The sequence below is a fragment of the Nyctibius grandis genome, chromosome 6 (assembly GCF_013368605.1).
Source record: "Nyctibius grandis isolate bNycGra1 chromosome 6, bNycGra1.pri, whole genome shotgun sequence".
NCBI lineage: Eukaryota > Metazoa > Chordata > Aves > Nyctibiiformes > Nyctibiidae > Nyctibius > Nyctibius grandis.
In genome coordinates, this window is record NC_090663.1 from 3,231,151 (window position 1) to 3,253,475 (window position 22,325).

Genomic DNA, 22,325 nt, shown 5'->3' on the forward strand with positions numbered 1-22,325 from the left:
TGGGTTTTAATTCACTAACGTCCTGAGTAACGTCCCTTCTTACTCCATAACCTTCTTCCTTACTCCATGACCTTCCTTTCCTCAAAAAGACTCTGGGTTTTTTCTTTCCTCATCCTTAATAAATCACTCATGACAGAATTATGCACCCATCTGTGCCAACGTAATAGCAGAGGTCAGTGTATTTCAACCTAATACTGGTTTATATAACCAAGAGAAAAAAAACCCTTCAGAAAAGCCCTCTTCAAAACAGTGCCAATATTGATACCCAAACTCTTCATGCCTCGCAAAACAAACGATAAGTTTCAAAAATGAAAGATTCTTTCAAGTAAATACAGAGAATATAGGGGATTCATGAAAGTTTGCATCAAAACAAAGGCAACCCCCCAGTCTAAGAAGACCACGCTCATTAAGATCAAACAGGGGAAACAACAGAGAGCAGTTTTCACCACGTAGTTGTTAAGACTGAAAGACGTGAAGCCATGAGAAAGCTGCACACTCAGCATCTCCAAAGGCTGATGTTCTGAAGCACTAGCTTCATACCCAAACCATCTCTTTTAAGTTTCTACTATACCTTAAAAGGGACGCTCATTCAACTTCTCACCTCCCCAACGCAACGGTCAAAGCTTTTCCGATTAATAGCAAACGGGGACGACGATGGGTAGTACACAATCAATCCTTATTAAGGCTGATGATTATTCTCGATGCGCCCTGGAAGAGAGAAACACTCAGTTAATGGCTTGTGCCGAGACGAGTGAGTCACCTCACACGGATCAGCCGTATTAAGCAAACAGCCTTTTTATTGCCCCAACTGCTTGAGTTTTGTTGTGGATGACTGAGACTGTCCCATACACCTGAGATTGTCCCACCCACTAGTGTAGTCTCTGTACAAATTAAGTTTACCAAAGTCTTACACTACAAGCACAGCTGTAGGTACACCAGCCTGCAGAAGGCATGGAGATGGTTGAGAAGAAGACTGAAGACCACAGCTCAGACCACCTGGGGAGTAACCCAAGGCTACGCAGTCTGCTAATATACCAGGAGCGTAATGAACCAACAAAAATTAGTCTTAAACCATTGTGTTTTGCAGAGAAGACAACGAGGAACATCCGTCACTTGGCCTGAAGCTGAAAAGATCTCAATTTGTGACAGATTTTACATCCAAATCTAGACTGCTGCCTTAAAAACCACCTTATTTTCTCTTTTCTAGAGAAGGGAAGGTTTGTGGGTGGGAGCAGGACCCTTGCTAGGCCAGCCAGCATCAGTGGAAAAAAGGGACAAACCTTTCAACTGCACAAACCCTTCTGGAGGCCTCACACAGGGGAAGGTGCCTTCAACGCTACGCTCTGCTCACAGAAATGGCTCCGAGCTGGAATTAGGCATGTATCAGTTAGACCATCTACGGGAGCAGACAGGTGGCTCTTCTGGAGTTGTGGGTATGTTTGTAAGGACAAGAGGGAAACAATAACTATTTCATCAAGTTGGGGGAGAGACGGTGAATCATTCCCTTGGCAACCAGCTTCATGGGACCCGGTTATTTTCTCAATTATTCAGTTTCTCGGTTATTTTCTGTAGAGTTCCTTCCAGCTTTAGATTTCATTCTCAACCAAAGCTCACCACACTTTCCACACACCGCATAAACAGGCAAGTTGCACTTTTATAAGGTGAGTCTCAAATAGCTAAACCCACCCATGCTGTTAGAACATCTCGGTGAAATTCAACATCCCCCCAACTGCAGGAAGTGAAAAGCTGATGCTCTTTGCTATAATGCTGTATTAGAGCACTAAAGCTCTCTCGCACGGAGAGTGAGCCACCGTGCACAGCACCCAAACCACCCATGAGCACCCAGGCAGCAAAGCCGGCAGCCGAGCCGATGCCTGGGAGCTCCAAGAGCAGCTCCCAGCTTTGCCCCCGAGCATCTTGGCGTAGCTGACGGCGACTGCCAGGCTGCAGAGCACCTCTGAAAGGACCAACATCCCGCTCCAACTCGATGTATTGCAACGACAGCTTTTATATTTGCATTTTTTTTATATTTGCAGTCTACAACTACCTGAAAGGAGGTTGTAGTGAAGTGGGAGTCGGCCTCTTCTCCCAGGCAACTAGCGATAGGACAAGAGGACACAGCCTCAAGCTTTGCCAGGGGAGGTTCAGGTTGGACATTAGGAAGAATTTCTTTTCAGAAAGGGTTATTAGACATTGGAATGGGCTGCCCAGGGAGGTGGTGGAGTCACCATCTTTGGAGGGGTTTAAGAAAAGACTGGACATGGCCCTTAGTGCCATGGTCTAGTTGCCATGGTGGTGTCAGGGCAACGTTTGGACTTGATGATTCCAGAGAGCTCTTCCAACCTGGTTGATTCTGTGAAACTGTGATTTGATAAATGGGATGGTCAATTCTGATTTATTTTTAAGCTGTTGTAGACGTGAGATATGTTCTGCAGACACAGGGAAGGAGCAGCAGAGCATCGTCTCCCTCGTGGTGCAGCAATGCTCCCCGGGCGCCCACTCCATCGCTTTGCATTCCCCAACAAATAACCCCGGCTCGCTCGGGGCAATGCGGATCCCCAAGCCGGCTTTGTAGCAAAACAGGCTCCCTCTAATTATCCCTCAGCCTGATGACATCGAAATGGTGGAACAGGAATACAGCAGAGACTCAAAACGAGGGAGTGTGAAAACAAGACCGTCTCCTTTCTCCACTCACACCGCAGGTCCCAAGCGCACGAGGACACGCTCCCGCCTGAGTCACTCCCAGCAACGCTTCACAGCCCGGCAGCAACCACAGGTATTTCCCACACAAGGGATTTTTATTTTTTTTTAAAATTATTTAAAATGAGAGGATAGCAAGAGTAACTTTGGAACTGCAAGGAGCAACGGTGTGATTAGAAGGATTAGTCATGTCTATAGTCTTATTAGAAGTAATTTCTATGCAAGGAAACCAAATATCCCCCACTTTTCCATGAAAATGCCAAATTCCACATTGATTTACACGCTTTACAATCTCCTTGACTTCAGAGGGATCGCCTGCGGTGTGAGCCACCAGCCTGCGGCCTCCCAGCAACGCAGCGTGATCCCTTCGGCCTCCTCCTTTCAAAAACCCCATCGGCCGACCAGGGGCTGCGGCTGAGACCCCACGAGCCGAGGCCCAGCCCTGCGGCGACGCTTCTCCTCTCCCCGTTAAAGCCTGGGGAGGGGGGAAAGGGAAATAAAAGTCTTGACGATGGAAACGGTGACAAGCAAAACCCACGGCCTCGGCGAGCGTGGCTGAGCACGGGGGGGGGGCCGGGGGGTTATTGGAGGCAGCGCAGGGGGAGAGGCACGAACCCTCCTTCGACCTAATTAAATCCAGATCCAAAAGTCATTCTGATCACAGAATCACAGAATCAACCAGGTTAGAAGAGCCCTCTGGGATCATCGAGTCCAACCGTTGCCCTGACACCACCATGCCAACTAGACCATGGCACTAAGGGCCATGTCCAGTCTTTTCTCAAACACCTCCAGAGATGGTGACTCCACCACCTCCCTGGGCAGCCCCTTCCAATGGCTAATGACCCTTGCTGAGAAGAAATGCTTCCTAATGTTCAACCTGAACGTCCCCTGGCAAAGCTTGAGGCTGTGTCCTCTTGTCCTAGCACTAGTTGCCTGGGAGAAGAGGCCGACTCCCACTCCACTACAACCTCCCTTCAGGTAGTTGTAGACTGCAATAAGGTCACCTCTGAGCCTCCTCTTCTCCAGGCTAAACACCCCCAGCTCCCTCAGCTGTTCCTCGGAGGTCAGACCCTCCAGACCCTTCACCAGCTTGGTCGCCCTCCTCTGGACTCGCTCCAACACCAAGGGCATTAAGTATTTTTGTTAGGAAGGGCAGGGATAAATTAACTCCTAACACGGGCCCTAATCTTTTTTCATTGTTTACATTCTCCCATTCCTCAGAGTTCAGCATTTCCTCACGATAAAGAGGAGCTCCAGGCAGCTCAGCTGCCCCTTCTCCCCAAGGCATCTGGGCAGATGCTTTCCCCGACCAGGCTCCTAAAATTACACGACCTGCTTCTGCATTTACAAACATCAATGCAAAAGACAACCGCTGACCCCATTCCTCACTTTAATCACAACTGGTATTTACAGTGCTACCAACACGCTGGGGGAGACGCTAATAAATGTTTAATGGCCCAGTAAACATCAAGGGCTTTATCTACAGCCCATTTCAAAGCCTGATCAAATATAATAATCCTTTGCACGTCTGTCTGCCACTTCCCGGGCCTCCTGTGGGACGGGAGGAGATGTACGGGGCTGCTCTATATTCAGACAAGAAAGGGAGGTTACCTATAGGGAAAAGGGGGGTGAGCTATAGGGACATGGACATTTTCCCTGCTTCCATCTCAATTTCTTGCTCCCAGAAGGGCAGGACTACACACCAACGCGTCAGACCTCAACTTCCATATAACACAGAAATGCAGGTGGTATCTGCCTCTAGGATTCAAGGAAGTGGTTATTTGTAAGAGGAATATTACATATAGTATGCAGAGAACACGTGGAGGAAGCTGAGAGAAGGATCATCTACTCACAGGCTGGGGTATAGGGGAAAAAGACCTGCATGCTTCATGAAGTGCTGTAGGAGACCATGAGACCAAAAATGCTGAAGCTTTTTAAGAAAGAATCACAGAATCAATCAGGTTGGAAGAGACCTCTGGGATCATCGAGTCCAACCATTGCCCTGACACCACCATGGCAACTAGACCAGGGCACTAAGGGCCATGTCCAGGCTTTTCTTAAACACCTCCAGGGATGGTGACTCCACCACCTCCCTGGGCAGCCCCTTCCAATGGCTAATGACCCTTGCTGAGAAGAAATGCTTCCTAATGGCCAACCTGAACCTCCACTGGCGAAGCCTGAGGCTGTGTCCTCTTGTCCTATCGCTAGTTGCCTGGGAGAAGAGGCTGACTCCCACTGTGCTACAACCTCCCTTCAGGTAGTTGTAGACTGCACTAAGGTCACCTCTGAGCCTCCTCTTCTCCAGGCTAAACACCCCCAGCTCCCTCAGCTGTTCCTCGTAGGTCAGACCCTCCAGAAGCTTTGTTTAAAAAAAAATTACAGAAGCAGGATCAATACTTCAGCAGTTTACATATTGCACAACTTGCCCAACGCACAGGACTGCCAAGCAGCTGAATTCTTCACGTGCATCTCCCGAGGCAAGTGCTGCCTTCTGCCAGACCAACCGATTCAGCGCGCGGGGGAGAAAAACAATGTTTCAGGCAGATAAACCACTTCCTCAGCTCTGAAATGGGAGATGTATTCCCCGCCCCAATTACAGCTGTGAGTCCATTACTCAATATTCCCTCCCCATGCAAGTGTTACTTATCTTCTAGACCCTCATGTCTCCAATATGGTGTTTCAGGTGGGTAATTCTGACTCATTAAAGCCAAGGGGTTACATTTTTATTATGCTATTACACATCGCTGTGACAAGGTGCCCTAAAGAGCTGATGTTAAATCAGAGTCTAGTTATGGTTTGGTAAACTCACACGAACAAGAGATCAACACATCACAAAAAGCCATGAGGACTTCACAAGGAGACCTCACCCCGACGTGGGGTTGCACCGTGGCACCATCCAGCTATTCAACACACAGGCTGCAGGAGCCAGACACGTTCTGTAGTTTTCTGGCCCGTATTCTTGGGCCAGGACTTGGGGTGATGGTTGATGAGAAGCTCACCATGAGCCGGCACTGAGCGCTTGCAGCCCAGAAGGCCAACCGTGTCCTGAGCTGCATCCCCAGCAGCGTGGCCAGCAGGGCGAGGGAGGGGATTCTGCCCCTCTGCTCCGCTCTCGGGAGACCCCCCCTGCAGTGCTGTGTCCAGCTCTGGGGCCCCAACATCAGAAGGACACGGAGCTGTTGGAGCGAGTCCAGAGGAGGCCACGGAGATGCTCAGAGGGCTGGAGCCCCGCTGCTATGGAGACAGGCTGAGAGAGTTGGGGCTGTTCAGCCTGGAGAAGAGAAGGCTCCGGGGAGACCTTCTAGCACCTTCCAGTACCTGAAGGGGCTACAGGAAAGCTGAAGAGGGGCTTTTTACAAGGGCATGGAGTGACAGGATGAGGGGGAATGGTTTTAAACTGAAAGAGGGGAGATTTCGAGGAAGAAATTCTTTGCTGTGAGGGTGGTGAGACACTGGCCCAGGTTGCCCAGAGAAGCTGTGGCTGCCCCCTCCCTGGCAGTGTTCAAGGCCAGGTTGGATGGGGCTTGGAGCAACCTGGTCTAGTGGAAGGTGTCCCTGCCTGTGGCAGGGGGGTTGGAACTGGATGGTCTTTAAGGTCCCTTCCAACCCAAACCATTCTGTGATTGTATGATTCAAGGTTTGATTTTTTTTTTTTCCAGCCTCCAAAGTAGCCCCAAAATCAGGTCCTGGTACTGGTGGGGTCTTCTGATATAGCCAAGGCCAACTGACTCCACCACCACCTCTCGGCTCGGATGATGGGAGAGACCCGCTTCCCAGTATGATCTGGTCAAACTGGAGGGTTCTCTAACTCCGATCCAAGCAGAAGGCGAGGGATCAGGGCAGGATTACGAAAACAGAGGCTCGAAGCCAAAATCAAGGAGCCTGGAGGCAGGGCTGTGGTGAGGGCGTAGCTCACCCGTGCTGCCGCGCACCGGCCCCTTCCCTCCCCTCCATGGGACATTTTTATTCAGCGTGGCCAGGAGACTCTTCCCGAGGATGTTTGAGAACTCACATTGCTGCCAAAAACGTCAAATTAGAGCACAGCGAGAGCTTGTAACCAACCCACCAAGCGAACCGCAGCGCTGCTCGGCTGCCTTTGGGGTGAGCCCAAAAATCGTGAGAGCAAAGATCGACCGGCAATTACCCCCCAAACGCTTCCTGGCTTCGCACGACGCTTTGTTTGCTTTGGGTTTTAGCGGTAGATGGGAGCCCAGACTACAATTTCTGGGAGATCGGTTAGTGCTGCTAATGCAAAGAGCTTTTTTTCCACCCCCCTCCCTTAGCAGATAAAGAAGCACTCTGAAACAGCTCGGTCCTCCCTTCACTGATGGTGGCAAAAATTAGCATTATTTATTTGCTGCTTTAGTCACTTTTTTAAAGAAAAAAAGACAAAGGAAGAAATGCACCTGAATAAAACTCCCTCCCCTTTCTTTGGCAACTAATACTTGAAAACGCAGCAGGGAAAGAGTATTTTGCAGAGCTCGAGGAAACCACACTTCGAAAAAAATGCTACATTTACCCAAGGAGGAGAATGAAAACAAGCAGAACAATAAGAGTCACGGAAGTTTGCTCCGAGGAGACATCTGGGAAGGTGAAAGGAGGAAGCGAGCGAAAGAAAACATACAGCATAAAGATAGGAATTAATCCAAAGCAAGACAAGAGTTATTAAAGTCGTTTCACGTTTATACAGCGCTGCATTCGACAGACAAGGTGTGAGCAGAGAGTGCTCCAGGAATCCAAATTTGGATGCATTTATATACAGTCATACCCCTACAGAGGGCTCAGCCCATCCCTGTGTCTCCTGAGGATCCCAACCTGCCTGTCTCAGAATCCCAGAGTGCTGGAGGTGGGAAGGAACCTCTGGAGGTCATCTGGTCCAACTGCCCTGCTCAAGCAGGGCCACCCAGAGCCAGTTGCCCAGGACTGTGTCCAGATGGCTTTTGAATATCTCCAGGGAGGGAGACTCCACAATCTCCCTGGGCAACCTGTGCCAGTGCTCAGTCACTCTCACAGTCAAAAAGTGTTTCCTGATGTTCAGAGGGACCTTCCTGTGTCTCAGTGTGTGCCCATTGCCCCTTGTCCTGTCACTGGGCACCACTGGGAGGAGCCTGGCTCTGTCCTCTTTGCACCCTCCCCTCAAGTATTTATGGACATTGATGAGACCCCCCTGAGCCTTCTCTTCTCCAGGATGAACAGGCCCAGCTCTCTCAGCCTTTCCTCAGAGCAGAGATGCTCCAGTCCCTTCATCATCTTTGTGGCCCTTCGCTGGACTCTCTCCAGTCTGTCCCTGTCTCTCTTGTACTGGGGAGCCCAGCACTGCACACAGCACTCCAGCTGTGGCCTCACCAGTGCTGAGCAGAGGGGAAGGATCACCGCCCTGGACCTGCTGGCAATGCTCTGTCTAACGCAGCCCAGGACACCACTGGCCTTCTCTGCAGCAAGGGCACGTTGCTGGCTCAAGGTCACCTTGGTGTCCACCAGGACGCCAGGTCCTTTCCTGCCAAGCTGCTTTCCAGCTGGGTGGCCCCAGCACATTCTGGTGCCTGGGGTTGTTCCTCCTCAGGGGCAGGACTTTGCATTTTTCCTTGTTGAACTTCATAAGGTCCCTGTTGGCCCATTTCTCCAGTCTGGTGAGGTCCCTCTGGATGGCAGCACGACACTCAGTTACTCCTGCCAGTGAGACACCAGTTTGGTGCAGTCAGGAAACTTGCTGAGGGCACACTCTGCCCAATCACCCATAGAATAATAGAATGGTTTGGGTTGGAAGGGACCTTAAAGATCATCTAGTTCCAACCCCCTGCCATAGGCAGGGACACCTTTCCTCTAGACCAGGTTGCTCCAAGCCCCATCCAACCTGGCCTTGAACACTGCCAGGGAGGGGACAGCCACAGCTTCTCTGGGCAACCTGGGCCAGGGTCTCACCACCCTCACAGCAAAGAATTTCTTCCTGATATCTCATCTCAATCTCCCCTCTTTCAGTTTAAAACCATTCTCCCTCGTCCTGTCACTCCATGCCCTTGTACAAAGCCCCTCTCCAGCTTTCCTGTAGCCCCTTCAGGTACTGGAAGGTGCTAGAAGGTCTCCGCGGAGCCTTCTCTTCTCCAGGCTGAACAGCCCCAACTCTCTCAGCCTGTCTCCAGAGCAGAGGGGCTCCAGCCCTCTGAGCATCTTCGTGGCCTCCTCTGGACTTGCTCCAACAGCTCCGTGTCCTCCTTATGTTGGTGCCCCCAGAGCTGGACGCAGCACTGCAGGGGGGTCTCACAAGAGCGGAGCAGAGGGGCAGAATCCCCTCCCTCGCCCTGCTGGCCACGCTGCTGGGGATGCAGCCCAGGACACGGTTGGCTTCTGGGCTGCCAGCGCACGTTGCCGGCTCAGGGTGAGCTTCTCGTCACCCATCACCCCCAGGCCCTTCTCCTCAGGGCTGCTCTCAATCCATTCTCCGCCCAGCCCGTGTTTGTGCTTGGGATTGCCCCGACCCACGGGCAGGACCTTGCACTTGGCCTTGTTGAACTTCATGTGGTTCGCACAGGCCCAGCTCTCCAGCCTGTCCAGGTCCCTCTGGATGCCATCCCTTCCCTCCAGCGTGTCACCACACCACACAGCTCGGTGTCATCCCAAACTTGCTGAGGGTGCATCAATCCCACTGTCCATGTCACCGACAAAGATGTTAAACAGGACCAGTCTCAATCCCGACCCCTGAGGAACGCCACTCGTCACTGATGTCCACTTGGACGCCCAGATCTTTAATGAAAATGTTAAACATGACCGGACTCAGTACTGACCCCTGGGGTACATTGCTAGTAACTGGCCTCCCAGTAGACTTTGTGCCACTGGTCACCATCCTGTGGGCGCAATTATTCAGCCACTTTTCAACCCACCTCACTGTCTGCTCATCCAGACCATATATCAACAGTTTCTCTAGAAGGATCTTATGAGAGACAGGGTCTAAGGCCTTACTGAAATCCAGGTAGACAATATCCACTGCTCTCCCCTCATCTACCAGGTCAGTCACTTCATCGTAGAAGCTTCTCAAGCTGGTCAAGCAGGACGTCCCCTTGGCGTATCCCTGCTGACCACTCCAGATGATTTTCTCATCCATCAAGTGCCTGGAAACAGTTTCCAGGATGAGCTGCTCAATCTCCTAAACTGTACTTCCAGTTTGGGCTCAGAAAAGCTGGAGAATCTCACATTTATCTACTCAGTCTGCTTGAGGGATCCTGCTTTATTATTGCAGCGATAGAAATTGCAGGGAAGCAGCACATGCAAGAAAGAAAAATACTTGTAGGTCACCACGAAATCTGATGTCACACAGGCAGGCTCATCACCAAAGAGTTGAGTTTAGATGAACAACAAGTAAAAAAGGCACAGAGAGCATCAGCTACATGAATGATAAATATACATCATTTTCTCCAGCAGTGAAGCCTGTCCTCACTGCAAGGCATCGCCATTTACTTCCAGCACAAATGAATTACTCGTGGACTGAGAAGCTGGGGACAAAATTAACTCTTGGAGCCCAGCACGTCCCAGGAGATCAGATCAAACCCAGCCTGGTCCTTTCCTCCACTGCACACAGACTGGGAACCCGATGGCCTCTTTGATTGTTTCCATCCCCACAATTATTATTTTAATTTTTAGCTTCTTGATTTTGGCAGAGGCTGTCTTAAAAGCCCAATCAAGAACAATTAACTGCAAGAATTAAGTGAAATAAGGCGCCAACAAGGTTTGCCGTCTGCCCCTCTTCCCTTAAGTGGGATGGAGGATTAAGTGCTCAGCATACATGCTCCTGAGAGAGCCTACAGAGGGAGACACCCTCAGAAGAGATCCAAAAAGCCTTTTTCTTAATAGAAACCATCTAGAACTTACCCATAAGGAAAGCTAAATCCTGCAAGACCAGCGAGATGGAGCCATGGCTTGAGCTCCCACTTGGGCTCAGCAGTTCCAACCCACTTCTCACATACCAGGGAGAGCAGCCTAGTGAGCCCATGGCCTTTTCTGTCCTTCCCTGATGGTGTTACAATGCTAAGCAGCCAAATATGCAAGTCACTACACCAGATAGTACATAGCCTAGTGACTAATAGACTTACCGAGGAGGGAAGTTCTGGCCATGGTCCTCTTTCTCAGGACCTGACATGGCACTTAGTGCCATGGTCTAGTTGACAGGGTGGTGTCAGGGCAATGGTTGGACTCGATGATCCCAGAGGGCGCTTCCAACCTGGTTGATTCTGTGATTCTGTGACTTTTCATGTGTTATACGTTAGATACTCATAGGACTTGAGAAACCCACAAGCACTCACAGTGCACACGCTGCTGAGAAGAGGGACCAGGAATCAATTCCTTCCCTTTTATGCTCCACCAATAAATCGTGCACTCCCCTGCACGGGTGCTCAGGTTTGAAAGGCAAGGAGGGACGCAGCACTTGTGCTTCAAACAGCCAGAGAGCGTGGCAGGTTCCTCACCAACGATCAGAGGAATAGGAACCTAACCCCTAGACCAGGAGTATCTCAAGGAGCTTCCATTGAGGGCTGCCCAAAGAGCCCAGGCTCCTGGGATCACAGTTCTGATCTTATTTTAATTTGTTTTTTTTAAGAACACAGGCCTTCAAAAATTGTCTCTTACCCAAAGGCTAACAGCTGTGTGTCAGTCACATTCAGATGCCGAGTCTTCTACTCATTCATGAATTCAAAAGTAAGGCTAAGCAGATGCACCATTAAGTCCAGTTTCCTTATTTTTGAGAACAAGTATAATTATCCCCAACTTCACAGACACAAAACACTCCTGGAGAAGTGACTTATCAAACAGTGAGATGACAGAGGCAACAACAAAACCCCACTCACGCTACCACTGCTCTCCTGCCTTGCAAAATAATCGCCTTCCCCCCCAGAACTAAAGGTTACAATTACAGTGAGAATGAGTCAAGCTGGAAAGACCTATTTAAAAAAAGGGGAAAGGGGGGAACAGGGGGAAAAAAGGGGAAAAAAGGGGGAAAAGGGGGGAAAAGGGGGGGAAAAGGGGGGGAAAGGGGGGGAAAAGGGGGGGAAAAGGGGGGGAAAAGGGGGGAAAAGGGGGGAAAAGGGGGAAAAGGGGGGAAAAGGGGGAAAAGGGGGAAAAGGGGGGAAAAGGGGGAAAAGGGGGGAACGGGGGGGAAAAGGGGGGGAAAAGGGGGGGAAAAGGGGGGAAAAAGGGGGGAAAAAGGGGGGAAAAAGGGGGGAAAAAGGGGGGAAAAAGGGGGAAAAAAGGGGGAAAAAAGGGGGAAAAAAGGGGGAAAAAAGGGGGAAAAAAGGGGGAAAAAGGGGAAAAATTTTAATGAAAACATGCAGGCGATTCGGAGACAGGAGAGAGGCCCCTTTTTGCATTGCACCTTGTCTGCGCGTGCTTTGTCTCGGTTGTCAACCACAAATTAAATACTTTAGTTAAAACTTTGCTCATCTGGTACCTTTAACACTCAGTCACCAGAAACTGAACATCTGTTTTGCTTTGAGGCTTTCAGCGGTGACTCAATGTTATCTACAGTGTTGGACGGCTGAAGATTCGTATTCCTGAGGTTGGGGTTTCTTTTCCCCTCCCCTAGCAACAGGGCTGCTTGCTTTCAGGAGGAGGAATCAGCCTCCGAAATTGTGTTACAAAATCATTAAGAGTTTGACACAAGTTGAGGAGGAAGCACAGGACCCAGAGCGATTTCATCCCCAGCTGGAAACAAACCGGCTGAGATCTCTGCCAGCGCATCCCTGTGCCCCACAGCTCTTGGGATCGATACACGCTGCGGGGTGATGCACAGCTCCGGCGAAGCAGCATCTCCTGCTGTGTTTACAGCGAGCACGATAAACACAGCGCAATTAAAATGACTCCAGCAGCCATCTCAGCATGTGCATCCCCCCCGAGCCTGAGAGCAATCCCAAAGGTTTATCTGTGATTTGACCTCCGCTGGCTTCAGGCACTGCAGATAGCTCAGCACCACGTATCCTCATCAGCGGTGAGGTACCCGAGGTGCAGCAGCAGGAAACATCCCTGCGCCGAGGGACCCAATTAACTTGCTGATATAAGACTCCAGCATCCCATTAACGGGGCAGACGCTGTGCTTGCACAAAGGCACGCCACGCCGGGGAGAAGGACCTCAAGGGGAACATATGCTGTGTGTATGTGCAAGGGCAGAGCCCAGACACGGTCATCGCCCTGTCCTGCTGCAAGGAGAAGGGATCTGTGCAATATCCGAGTCGGCTGATGCACCGATCAGTAACAGCCATTTCCCCCCCGAGGAGGGCCACGAACATGGTCAGAGGGCTGGAGCACCTCTGCTATGGAGACAGGCTGAGACAGCTGGGGCTGTTCAGCCTGGAGAAGAGAAGGCTCCGCGGAGACCTTCTAGCACCTTCCAGTACCTGAAGGGGCTACAGGAAAGCGGGAGAGGGGCTTTTTACAAGGGCATGGAGTGACAGGACGAGGGGGAACGGTTTTAAACTGAAAGAGGGGAGATTTCGAGGAAGAAATTCTTTTCTGTGAGGGTGGTGAGACCCTGGCCCAGGTTGCCCAGAGAAGCTGTGGCTGCCCCCTCCCTGGCAGTGTTCAAGGCCAGGTTGGATGGGGCTTGGAGCAACCTGGTCTAGTGGAAGGTGTCCGTGCCCATGGCAGGGGGGTTGGAACTAGATGGTCTTTAAGGTCCCTTCCAACCCAAGCCAGTCTGTGATTCTGTGATTCTATGAATCAGCGTGACAGACCACATCTAAGATGCCTTTAATTCAATACCTCCAGCAGCAGGTGGAGGAAGCAAGGTCAGACCCACACCAGCACGTACCATTTTCATCCCAGAACACTTCCCAGTCTCCAGCACAGACTGTTTCTGCCCAGGGATCTTTGCACTTTCCTTCCATGAGTTTATCCAGTCACCTTTCCAATCCATGTAAGTTTTTAAGCACCCTACAACAACTAGCAGCACAGCTTAGCACATGGGGTGGAGGTGTTTACAAACACCTCGTGCAGCAGGAGGACGTGCTACCAGGACAGTACCATCAACTCCAAAAATTATGATACCCACAGCTCCCAAAGCTCCCAAAGTTCTCACCCCAAAGTTTTTACAGAGTTCGACAAACAAGCATTGCCATGCAAGGCTCAAAGATTCAAACTGCGCTCCTCATTAGTACCTCTGTGGGCAAAGAAGCAGAAGAACTGGTTTGGAAAGAGAAAAGGAAAGAAAATACAGATGACTCCGATAACATGACTAATTAATAAAGCATAAACTAGACGGGCTGGTTCAGTCTGCGCGTCCCATCTGCTCTGACTTCAGTCGGGATGGTTCCCGTCTCCACAAGCGCCAGTTCCGTATGGATATTCCCACGTGCTGACAAGCCGAAGATGTGCCTTCAGCACCTGGGCACGCACGCTCTCCTACGGCATTATCGCACGTCCTTGCGGCCTTCTCCATCCAGACACTCTCACAAACATGCACCCTGGCCCTAAGAGCTTCAACAAAAGGAAAAGGCCAGTAATAAAATCAACGGGAGCATCTTCATTGCTCCGCAGGAGGTCAGTGCCTGAGCCAAGGACAGGACGTGGGAGATGGAGAAGCACATCAAGTGCCTGTGGCACCCCAACGAAGCAACCTCGGTGACTTAAAACGAAATGGAGAAGTCATCATGGCGAAACACAGGGACTTCAGCCAGTGTGCAGTGAAAAAAGCACATGAGTTCAGAAAAGAGGCAGGTCTTTACATACACAAAGTACCATTCCTGCTCCCTCAGGGAAACAGGAGGAGGGGAAGACGGTTGTATCCCATTTCTGGTTTTTAAGAGGATTTCTCCTTCTCTGGAGACTTTCAAGACCCGTCTGGATGCGTTCCTGTGTAACCTGCCCTAGATTGGTCCTGCTCTGGCAGGGGGGTTGGACTCTATGATCTCCAGAGGTCCCTTCCAACCTCTAACACTCTATAATTCTATGATTCTCCTAAGGTATTAAATTTGTGAGAAGTTTTGAGACTTAGCAGTCGGGGAGAGCGAGCAGAGAACATCAGGAGCAGAAAACTTGCCCCTCTCAAACTGAGGCAACCTCACAGAGCGTTTTTTTCTCTCTTTCTCCATAGTTTAGCACACTGGAACTACCCACTTTGTAACAGGCAGCAGGACAGAGGTAAGAGCTGCTCCTACGGCCACGCACAGGCCTCCAGAACAGGAAACCAGTGGTCAAGCAGTGCCGATAGTCCTGGTGCTTCCACTGCACTAACGCTCAGGTGAGGACAGGCTGCCTCATTCATCCCAGTTAAAAACCCAAATGCCAACATGAGCCAGTCTGCTGGAGCTGGCAGTTCATTTTTTTCAGGTTTCATTGTTACAGGCGGTTTTCACGAAAATTGAAACCTCTCAAGGAGGTTAAATCCTTCAGAGGCAGAGAGGAGGCTTCAGTCAACTCCAGATAACCTTCTCCTGTATCACATCATGCATGCCCAGCGTGGCTGTTGGCACCTGCTCCTGAACAAAGCAGCAAGAACCAGACCCTGGAAATATAGTTTATTATATTCTTTATGCAGCACAAGGGAAGAAGAATGGGACTGAATAAGCAACATCCTATCAGGAAAGTCCATGCCACATCTACGATCACATACAAGAAGTCGGCCTAGAGTTCAAGCCAGCCAAACAGGGAACACCAAACCTTTACCAAAGGAAAACCTTCAGTAATCTGGATGCAAACAAGCTCATATCCACCTGGGATGCCAAGGCCCTTTCACTGTCTTCATCCTAAAGAGCTATTTTCATAAAAGTCTGATCTGCAGTCGGGGTTGGCTAGAGGAATGACCATGGATCTGCCATTGCAGAAGCATCTCTAGCCCAAGCCACTGAGCTCCAGCCAGGACTTCTCGCAGCGCTGGGGACATCTCACCCCTGCAGCTCGCTCCGGCCCAGCTCCCATCTCCACACCCCTCAAAATTAAACGGCGGAGAGCTTTGCTTTGTAAATCATGGTTGCTACACCGAGGATCGTCATACATCGCAACTGCAATGTCGAAGGAACAACAACGCGGCGATGGCGAAATCCTACGGCACAGATTGGTTCTTCAGACTTCTCTCTTAAAGCTAAACACAGACAGTGCATGTGGGTGGCTGGAACTTCGTCCCAAGAAGGTCAACCAACGCAGGAAGCCTCAGCTGCACTGGAATAGTCAAGATCTCAGGCAAAATACTTAAAAGCAAGCAGTTTTCCTCCAGAAACAGACAAGAAGTTTCTAGTAGCATCCTGGAAGCCTTTCCTCTGACAACGAACCGGTTACGTAGGAATGGAGCTAACTCAGGTACATGCACAAAATAACAGGCAGAAGAGAAGTTTAACTGGAACTTGCTGACTACGCTGAGATGGTACAGGGGGGGCAGGGGAGAGCGGGGCAGCAGCCAATGCTTTGGAATAGGCACAGAAACAAGTTTCCACAGTAGCATGTTTCTTTAAAGTCAGATGTATTAGATCATCTTGTCCCCTAGAGTATGTTGTTTCCTAATGTTTTGCCCAGACTAATTTCAAATGTCAAAAGCAATGGTTGGGTTTGTTGGGTATTTTTTTACTACCTTGAGTCCCCACAGAGCCAGCCAAGGATGAGAATTTTAGACTCTTGTTCTGTCTTTCACATTACAAATGCAATTCCTGCTGATTACAGTGTCTCCTGTCATACAAATTCTGCAAGAGGCTGAAAGAACAGCTTGCCTTTCAAACGGAGTTAGAAAAATTCAGGCGAGTCCTTCAGTGCTCAGCGGTCACGTGCCGATGAAATTTAAGAAAGGCATGTGCAGGCTCGAGGGAAGAGCATCTCGTAGAGAAAGCCACTCGTACCGTCTTCAAAAAAGGACAGGATGAAAAGCCCTTGCAAAGTACTTACCCTGAAATACACACCTCTTTCAAAATAGTCTTATTCCTCTCACTTTTTAATCCTCTCGTCCAGTTAGTGAAGAAAAATCTTGAGTACAAGAAGATTTGTAGGTGCATGTGATAGTTTGGGTGTGGACAGCCTTGCCCTACCTCGATGCAAGACATGTAGGATCAAGCAAAGTCATGGATCCCAGGACTAACGTTAAGTTAGCCTCCTCTTCCCAGACACAAAGGCAGCGAGCATCTTGGATTCAGCTCTTGGATAACTGTAAGTGGAAATTAGCACTACAAGCTGGAAACATCTGGATATAGATAGTGAAACAAGATAGTATCGTCAGGTCACATCTGTTTTCCACATTTTCCTTTCAGCCTACCAAGAGGCAAGAGTCAGGCGGTTGGGGCACCGGTTGGAGTTGGGAGACGCTCTGTGGTGGGTTACTCAGAATCACAGAATCACGGAATCAACCAGGTTGGAAGAGACCTCTGGGATCATCGAGTCCAACCGTTGCCCTGACACCACCATGGCAACTAGACCATGGCACTAAGTGCCATGTCCAGGCTTTTCTTGAACACCTCCAGAGATGGTGACTCCACCACCTCCCTGGGCAGCCCCTTCCAATGGCTAATGACCCTTGCTGAGAAGAAATGCTTCCCAATGTCCAACCTGAACCTCCCCTGGTGAAGCTTGAGGCTGTGTCCTCTTGTCCTATCGCTAGTTGCCTGGGAGAAGAGGCCGACTCCCACTTCACTACAACCTCCCTTCAGGTAGTTGTAGACTGCACTAAGGTCACCTCTGAGCCTCCTCTTCTCCAGGCTAAACAACCCCAGCTCCCTCAGCCGTTCCTCGTAGGTCAGACCCTCCAGACCCTTCACCAGCTTGGTCGCCCTCCTCTGGACTCGCTCCAACATCTCAACATCTTTCTTGAAGTGTGGGACTCGGGGTCCTCCGAGCTGGACGATCACACACGCCACTGCCACCAGGCGAGAGCTCCCTTTACCTCCACCTCCCCACCCCAGGATTCCCACAGCCACCCGTGCCAGGCTCTGCACCAGCCATGGCGGGTCAGCTCGCCTTGCTAACCTGCCAAAACGTCAGCTGGGACAGGGTGCCGTGCTGGGGAGAGCGGTTTTACGCCAAGGTAAGCAAGCTGAGCTGCCTTACCCAGCCCTCAGATGTGGCCCAACACGTGCAGAAAGGAAGGAACAGAAAAATAAACTCTCCAAAACAATAACATCTACATCTTACATCAGCTCACCTCTGCTACATGACAACTGATCAACACTTCACACCTTAATTTCCTTCCGACACTGGGGCAATAGCCCTGCCTGCTTAACGAAGTACCGACTAACAGGATCACAGAATCACAGAATGTTAGGGATTGGAAGGGACCTCGAAAGATCATCTAGTCCAATCCCCCTGCCGGGGCAGGATCACCTAGATCATGTCACACAGGAACGCGTCCAGGCGGGTTTTGAATGTCTCCAGAGAAGGAGACTCCACAACCTCTCTGGGCAGCCTGTGCCAGTGTTCAGTCACCCTCACCGTAAAGAAGTTTTTCCTCATATTTGTGCGGAACCTCCTGTGTTCCAGCTTGCACCCATTGCCCCTTGTCCTGTCAAGGGATGTCACTGAGAAGAGCCTGGCTCCATCCTCATGATACTTGCCCTTTACATATTTATAAACATTAATGAGGTCACCCCTCAGTCTCCTCTTCTCTAAGCTAAAGAGACCCAGCTCCCTCAGCCTCTCCTCATAAGGGAGATGTTCCACCCCCTTCATCATCTTCGTGGCTCTGCGCTGGACTCTCTCTAGCAGTTCCCTGTCCTTCTTGAACTGAGGGGCCCAGAACTGGACACAATATTCCAGATGCGGCCTCACCAGGGCAGAGTAGAGGGGGAGGAGAACCTCTCTCGACCTGCTAACCACACCCCTTCTAATACACCCCAGGATGCCATTGGCCTTCTTGGCCACAAGGGCACACTGCTGGCTCATGGTCATCCTGCTGTCCACTAGGACCCCCAGGTCCCTTTCCCCTACGCTGGTCTCCAACAGCTCTGTCCCCAACTTGTACTGGTACATGGGGTTGTTCTTGCCCAGATGCAGGACTCTACACTTGCTCTTGTTATATTTCATTAAGTTTCTCCCCGCCCAAACGAGCGAACACTGCTGTGCCAAAGCCCCAGAACACCTAATTTTGATGACACAGGGCTTGACCCCCAGTTATTAAGCAGTAAGTGGGAATATTAAGCGCAAATATTAACGGTGAAATAGGCACAGCTGGCACCAAGGTTAAAGGGAGGTTATAGGGTGGGACTAAACCACTGAGTTCAGCTAACACATGCCTGGCTACCAAAGATGACGAGGTTTAGCAACTTATTATTAATAACAAATCCACTGCAGGATGTTTTCTGCAAGGAAAAAGCGAAAGTGTTGCTTTTTCAGCTGCGTGTTACCTAAAGTGAGCTGAATGAGCCCCACTTCAGAGGGAATAAACTCCTTTTGGATCAGGCAGCGGGCAACTCGAGCGGGAAGCGGTCAGCATCGTTAGACACTTCATATCTATACTCTAATCAAGAGACTTCAGGCTTAGAGTATTTTAAAAGCTGGCACTTCTCAACAAGCACGGAAGCACCAACTCCTCCTTTTATTTCATATCTCTCCCCTTTTCCCTGGGGACAGCAGGCAGCCTGGTATGACAGGACAGGAATACCCCCGGGCACAAAATCTGTGAGGAAGGCAGGCATCGATAACAGGAGTAGGACGGCGAGTGAAGGGAAGTTCATGGAAAAGAGCTCACAGAAGACAGGAATATTAAAGAGTTTTGACTCCAAAGCCAGGAAAGACTGAACAAACAGGCATCTTTGCGCTTGAAGCCGCTGCGAAACAACCCTGCCCAGAGGAAAGAAAAACTGCAAGTGGAAGAATTAAGTGGGCAAGTGCTTGACATAAGTGTGATTTTGTCAACGGAGACAATTTATGGAACAGGTTCATAAAAGCAAAGGAGGACAGGGGGAAAAAGGGCAGCGCGGGTCCTGCCTGCAAGCACCTTATTCCGAGATCATCTTTCAGCTCTTGGCCGTGGAGATGGAGGGGCAGGATCCAAGAACAGCTCACAGCAGGGAGTTGTGGTGTCTCACTCCTGTACTGCAGGATGGAACTACAGCGAGATCTCAGTGTGACCCAGAACCCCTGGTCTCGGGAGCCCTTGCCTGCTTGCTGCGGGCAGGGCAGAGGGCGAGGTGGACCTCCTGCCACCGCCTGCACTGGGGTCTGCAACCACACGCAGATGGACTGCTCCAGCCTGGATCCATCCAAGGAGTGAGCGTGCAGTTTCCAACTGGCACATCTGCAGTCCTGGAAGTCAACACACCGCGATGCTGTGTGCCAGGGCACGGTGGAGAAGGGAGGGTTTGGCAGCTGGGGGCCAGGAGGGAATGGGGAGACAATAAAAAATAAAAAAGCCATAAATTTAGCTCCAGAATAGGATGGACCAAACGCACTCAGAAATAAATTCAAGTGGCTGTTATTAGCAAGAACAGACTTAAGCACCACCTGCATACTCAGTTCCTTTACCCCAATACCATCACTCCCCAGTGTTTCCCAGGTCTCTCACGTCTCCCCAGAGGTAGATCCAAGCGCCTCTTCCACCTGGGCACAGCTCAGAGTCAGTATTCGGGGCCAGATCCAGGATGGAAGCGACTTCGAGAACGTCTGAAGGGAGAACGTAGTTCAAATGCTTTGAAAGCTTTGGAGCGTTTTATTCAATGTGTTGACTGCTTCAAAGTAAAATTAGGTCCCAGCTTCCAAAAATATATGACGTAAAACCATCAGCAATGAGAAAAATGGATTCTAATGTAACATCCAATGCTACAGTTTGACAGGGTCAAGTGACCACAGATAAACTGCGGTAGAGATGCTTGAGAACTGGCTGAAGAACATTGAAGAGCTACAACAGGGTCACGGGAAGAGTCTCGTTCAAGAGGGATATAAAAAACCTCCATATCTTTGACAAAGCCAGTTATCTGAGAGCTGGCCCAAAGATGGAAGTTGGTAGCCCAAGTCCAAACGATGGGTCCATGCCACAGCAGCTGTCAGAGGCCACACTGCCTCCCAAGGCTTGATGCAGCCTTAGCTCTCCAAAAGCCTCCAAAAAACCCCACCAAAACTGAATGAACCCCGTGGCTGAGCTTTGATCGCTCCCAGACCAGAGGCTGCAGCACCTTCGGAGGGCAGCAGAAGGGAAGTCAATGTCCCTGCTGCTCATGGTGCATCTGCTCAGCCCCTGAAACAAGGCTTCAACCCTACAGCCGAGTTTGGTGCTCACATCTTTCAAAAGGGTCCCCAACCCTCATGGCATCCCCAGGGCTGGGCTGGGGAGCAGGGCAGGCCCTTGGCCCTTGGGAAGGGGCTGCCGACAGCAGGGCTCTAACAAGATCTCGAGGGAAATGCATCCTCCTCCTGCACAAAACAGTCCTGCAGCCCGCTTCTCATAGATTCACAGAACCAACCAGGTTGGAAGAGACCTCTGGGATCATCGAGTCCAACCATTGCCCTGACACCACCATGGCAACTAGACCATGGCACTAAGTGCCATGTCCAGTCTTTTCTTAAACACCTCCAGAGACGGTGCCTCCACCACCTTTCATGCTGGAAACTGGCACCTAGATGCTAGAGGCAAACTGCTGCCAGTCCCGTGGCTCAAAGGACAGGAGAGAAACCCTCAGAAAACCCCCTGAAGCCCGTCTCCCCTGTACTGAAGGCTTCGCCACGCTGCAGGTTCTCGCTGTCGGAGATGCTGGCGCAGTGAGATAGAGAGGCAGGAACGTCCCAGGCTGCAGGGAGATCAGAATTGAAAAGAGGTTTTTTTTTAACCTTTTATGCTGCCCTACCCCGTTGGGAGGGACACGAAGGACTGAGCTCTGGATGTTGGGCGCTCTCCCGGGAGGCTAACCTCACCAGGAGTCAAGTCAAAGCATCCCAAAGGAGCTGAGCTGCAATTCATCACCTAAACAGCAAAACAATCCTCCTGCAGATGCCCTGCACCAACAGGCCAGTCCTGGTAGGGAAGAGAAAGCTCAAGCGAAGCTTTAAAGATCTGTAACTATTATTGTCACAGGCAAAACGGAAAGAAAAAAGGTGGAACTCGCCTCCTGTCACCACATCGCCGTAATGAAGCGGCAGGGGAAGAAAAATCCAACACCAAAGAGGCAACCACAGCTGGCCAGCAACACCTCCTCCAACGCCAGTGGATGGCATTGCAGCAGACAGGGCTCCAGGAACCTAAATTCCCTTAAACCTGTGTCTCATTTCTCAGCCCGTGGGGCATCAAACAGCCGAAAAAGAAATCCCCCCGCGCACGGCACGATGCCCTCCCTGTGCCAACGGCTGCGTGAGGAGCTGCACCATGAGCCCCGTTACAGGAGCAGCTCGGAGAGGCGTGCGCTGCTGCTCGCCGTGCCACATCCTTCCACAGCACCCAAACATACTCATCTCCAAAGGTCCCACGTCGGCAACTCTAAATCCACTCTACAAAAATAAAATCATGCCAAATAATCCATGTGAAAGCAGCTGAGCAAGTATTAAGCAACTGCAAAGTCCTTGGCTTCCTAAAAACAGTCATGATCTTTCAGTAACTTCCAAAAAAAAAATTAATAGGTCAGTTCCAGGGCTGGGATGCGGAGGAGCTCAGCTTTCCCGTCACCGCTGAGGCTGCTTCGCTGCCCAGGAGCCCTGGTTGAAGTCTCCACCCAGCTATCACCAGACCTGCGTGGCTCATCTCTGAAGCA

The 22,325-nt window shown here is 50.6% G+C and overlaps 1 protein-coding gene across 2 annotated transcripts in view; it reads right to left on the reverse strand.

Annotated features, from left to right (window-relative positions):
* Positions 1 to 22,325, reverse strand: part of PTPRA (protein tyrosine phosphatase receptor type A) — a 151,845-nt gene that overhangs the window by 117,662 nt on the left and 11,858 nt on the right. For both annotated transcript variants that reach the window (XM_068403348.1, XM_068403345.1), the window contains exon 2: positions 572 to 708. In XM_068403348.1, coding sequence (XP_068259449.1) covers positions 572 to 589 — 18 coding nt within the window. In that variant the 5' untranslated portion in view covers positions 590 to 708. The remainder of the gene's footprint in view (positions 1 to 571; positions 709 to 22,325) is intronic.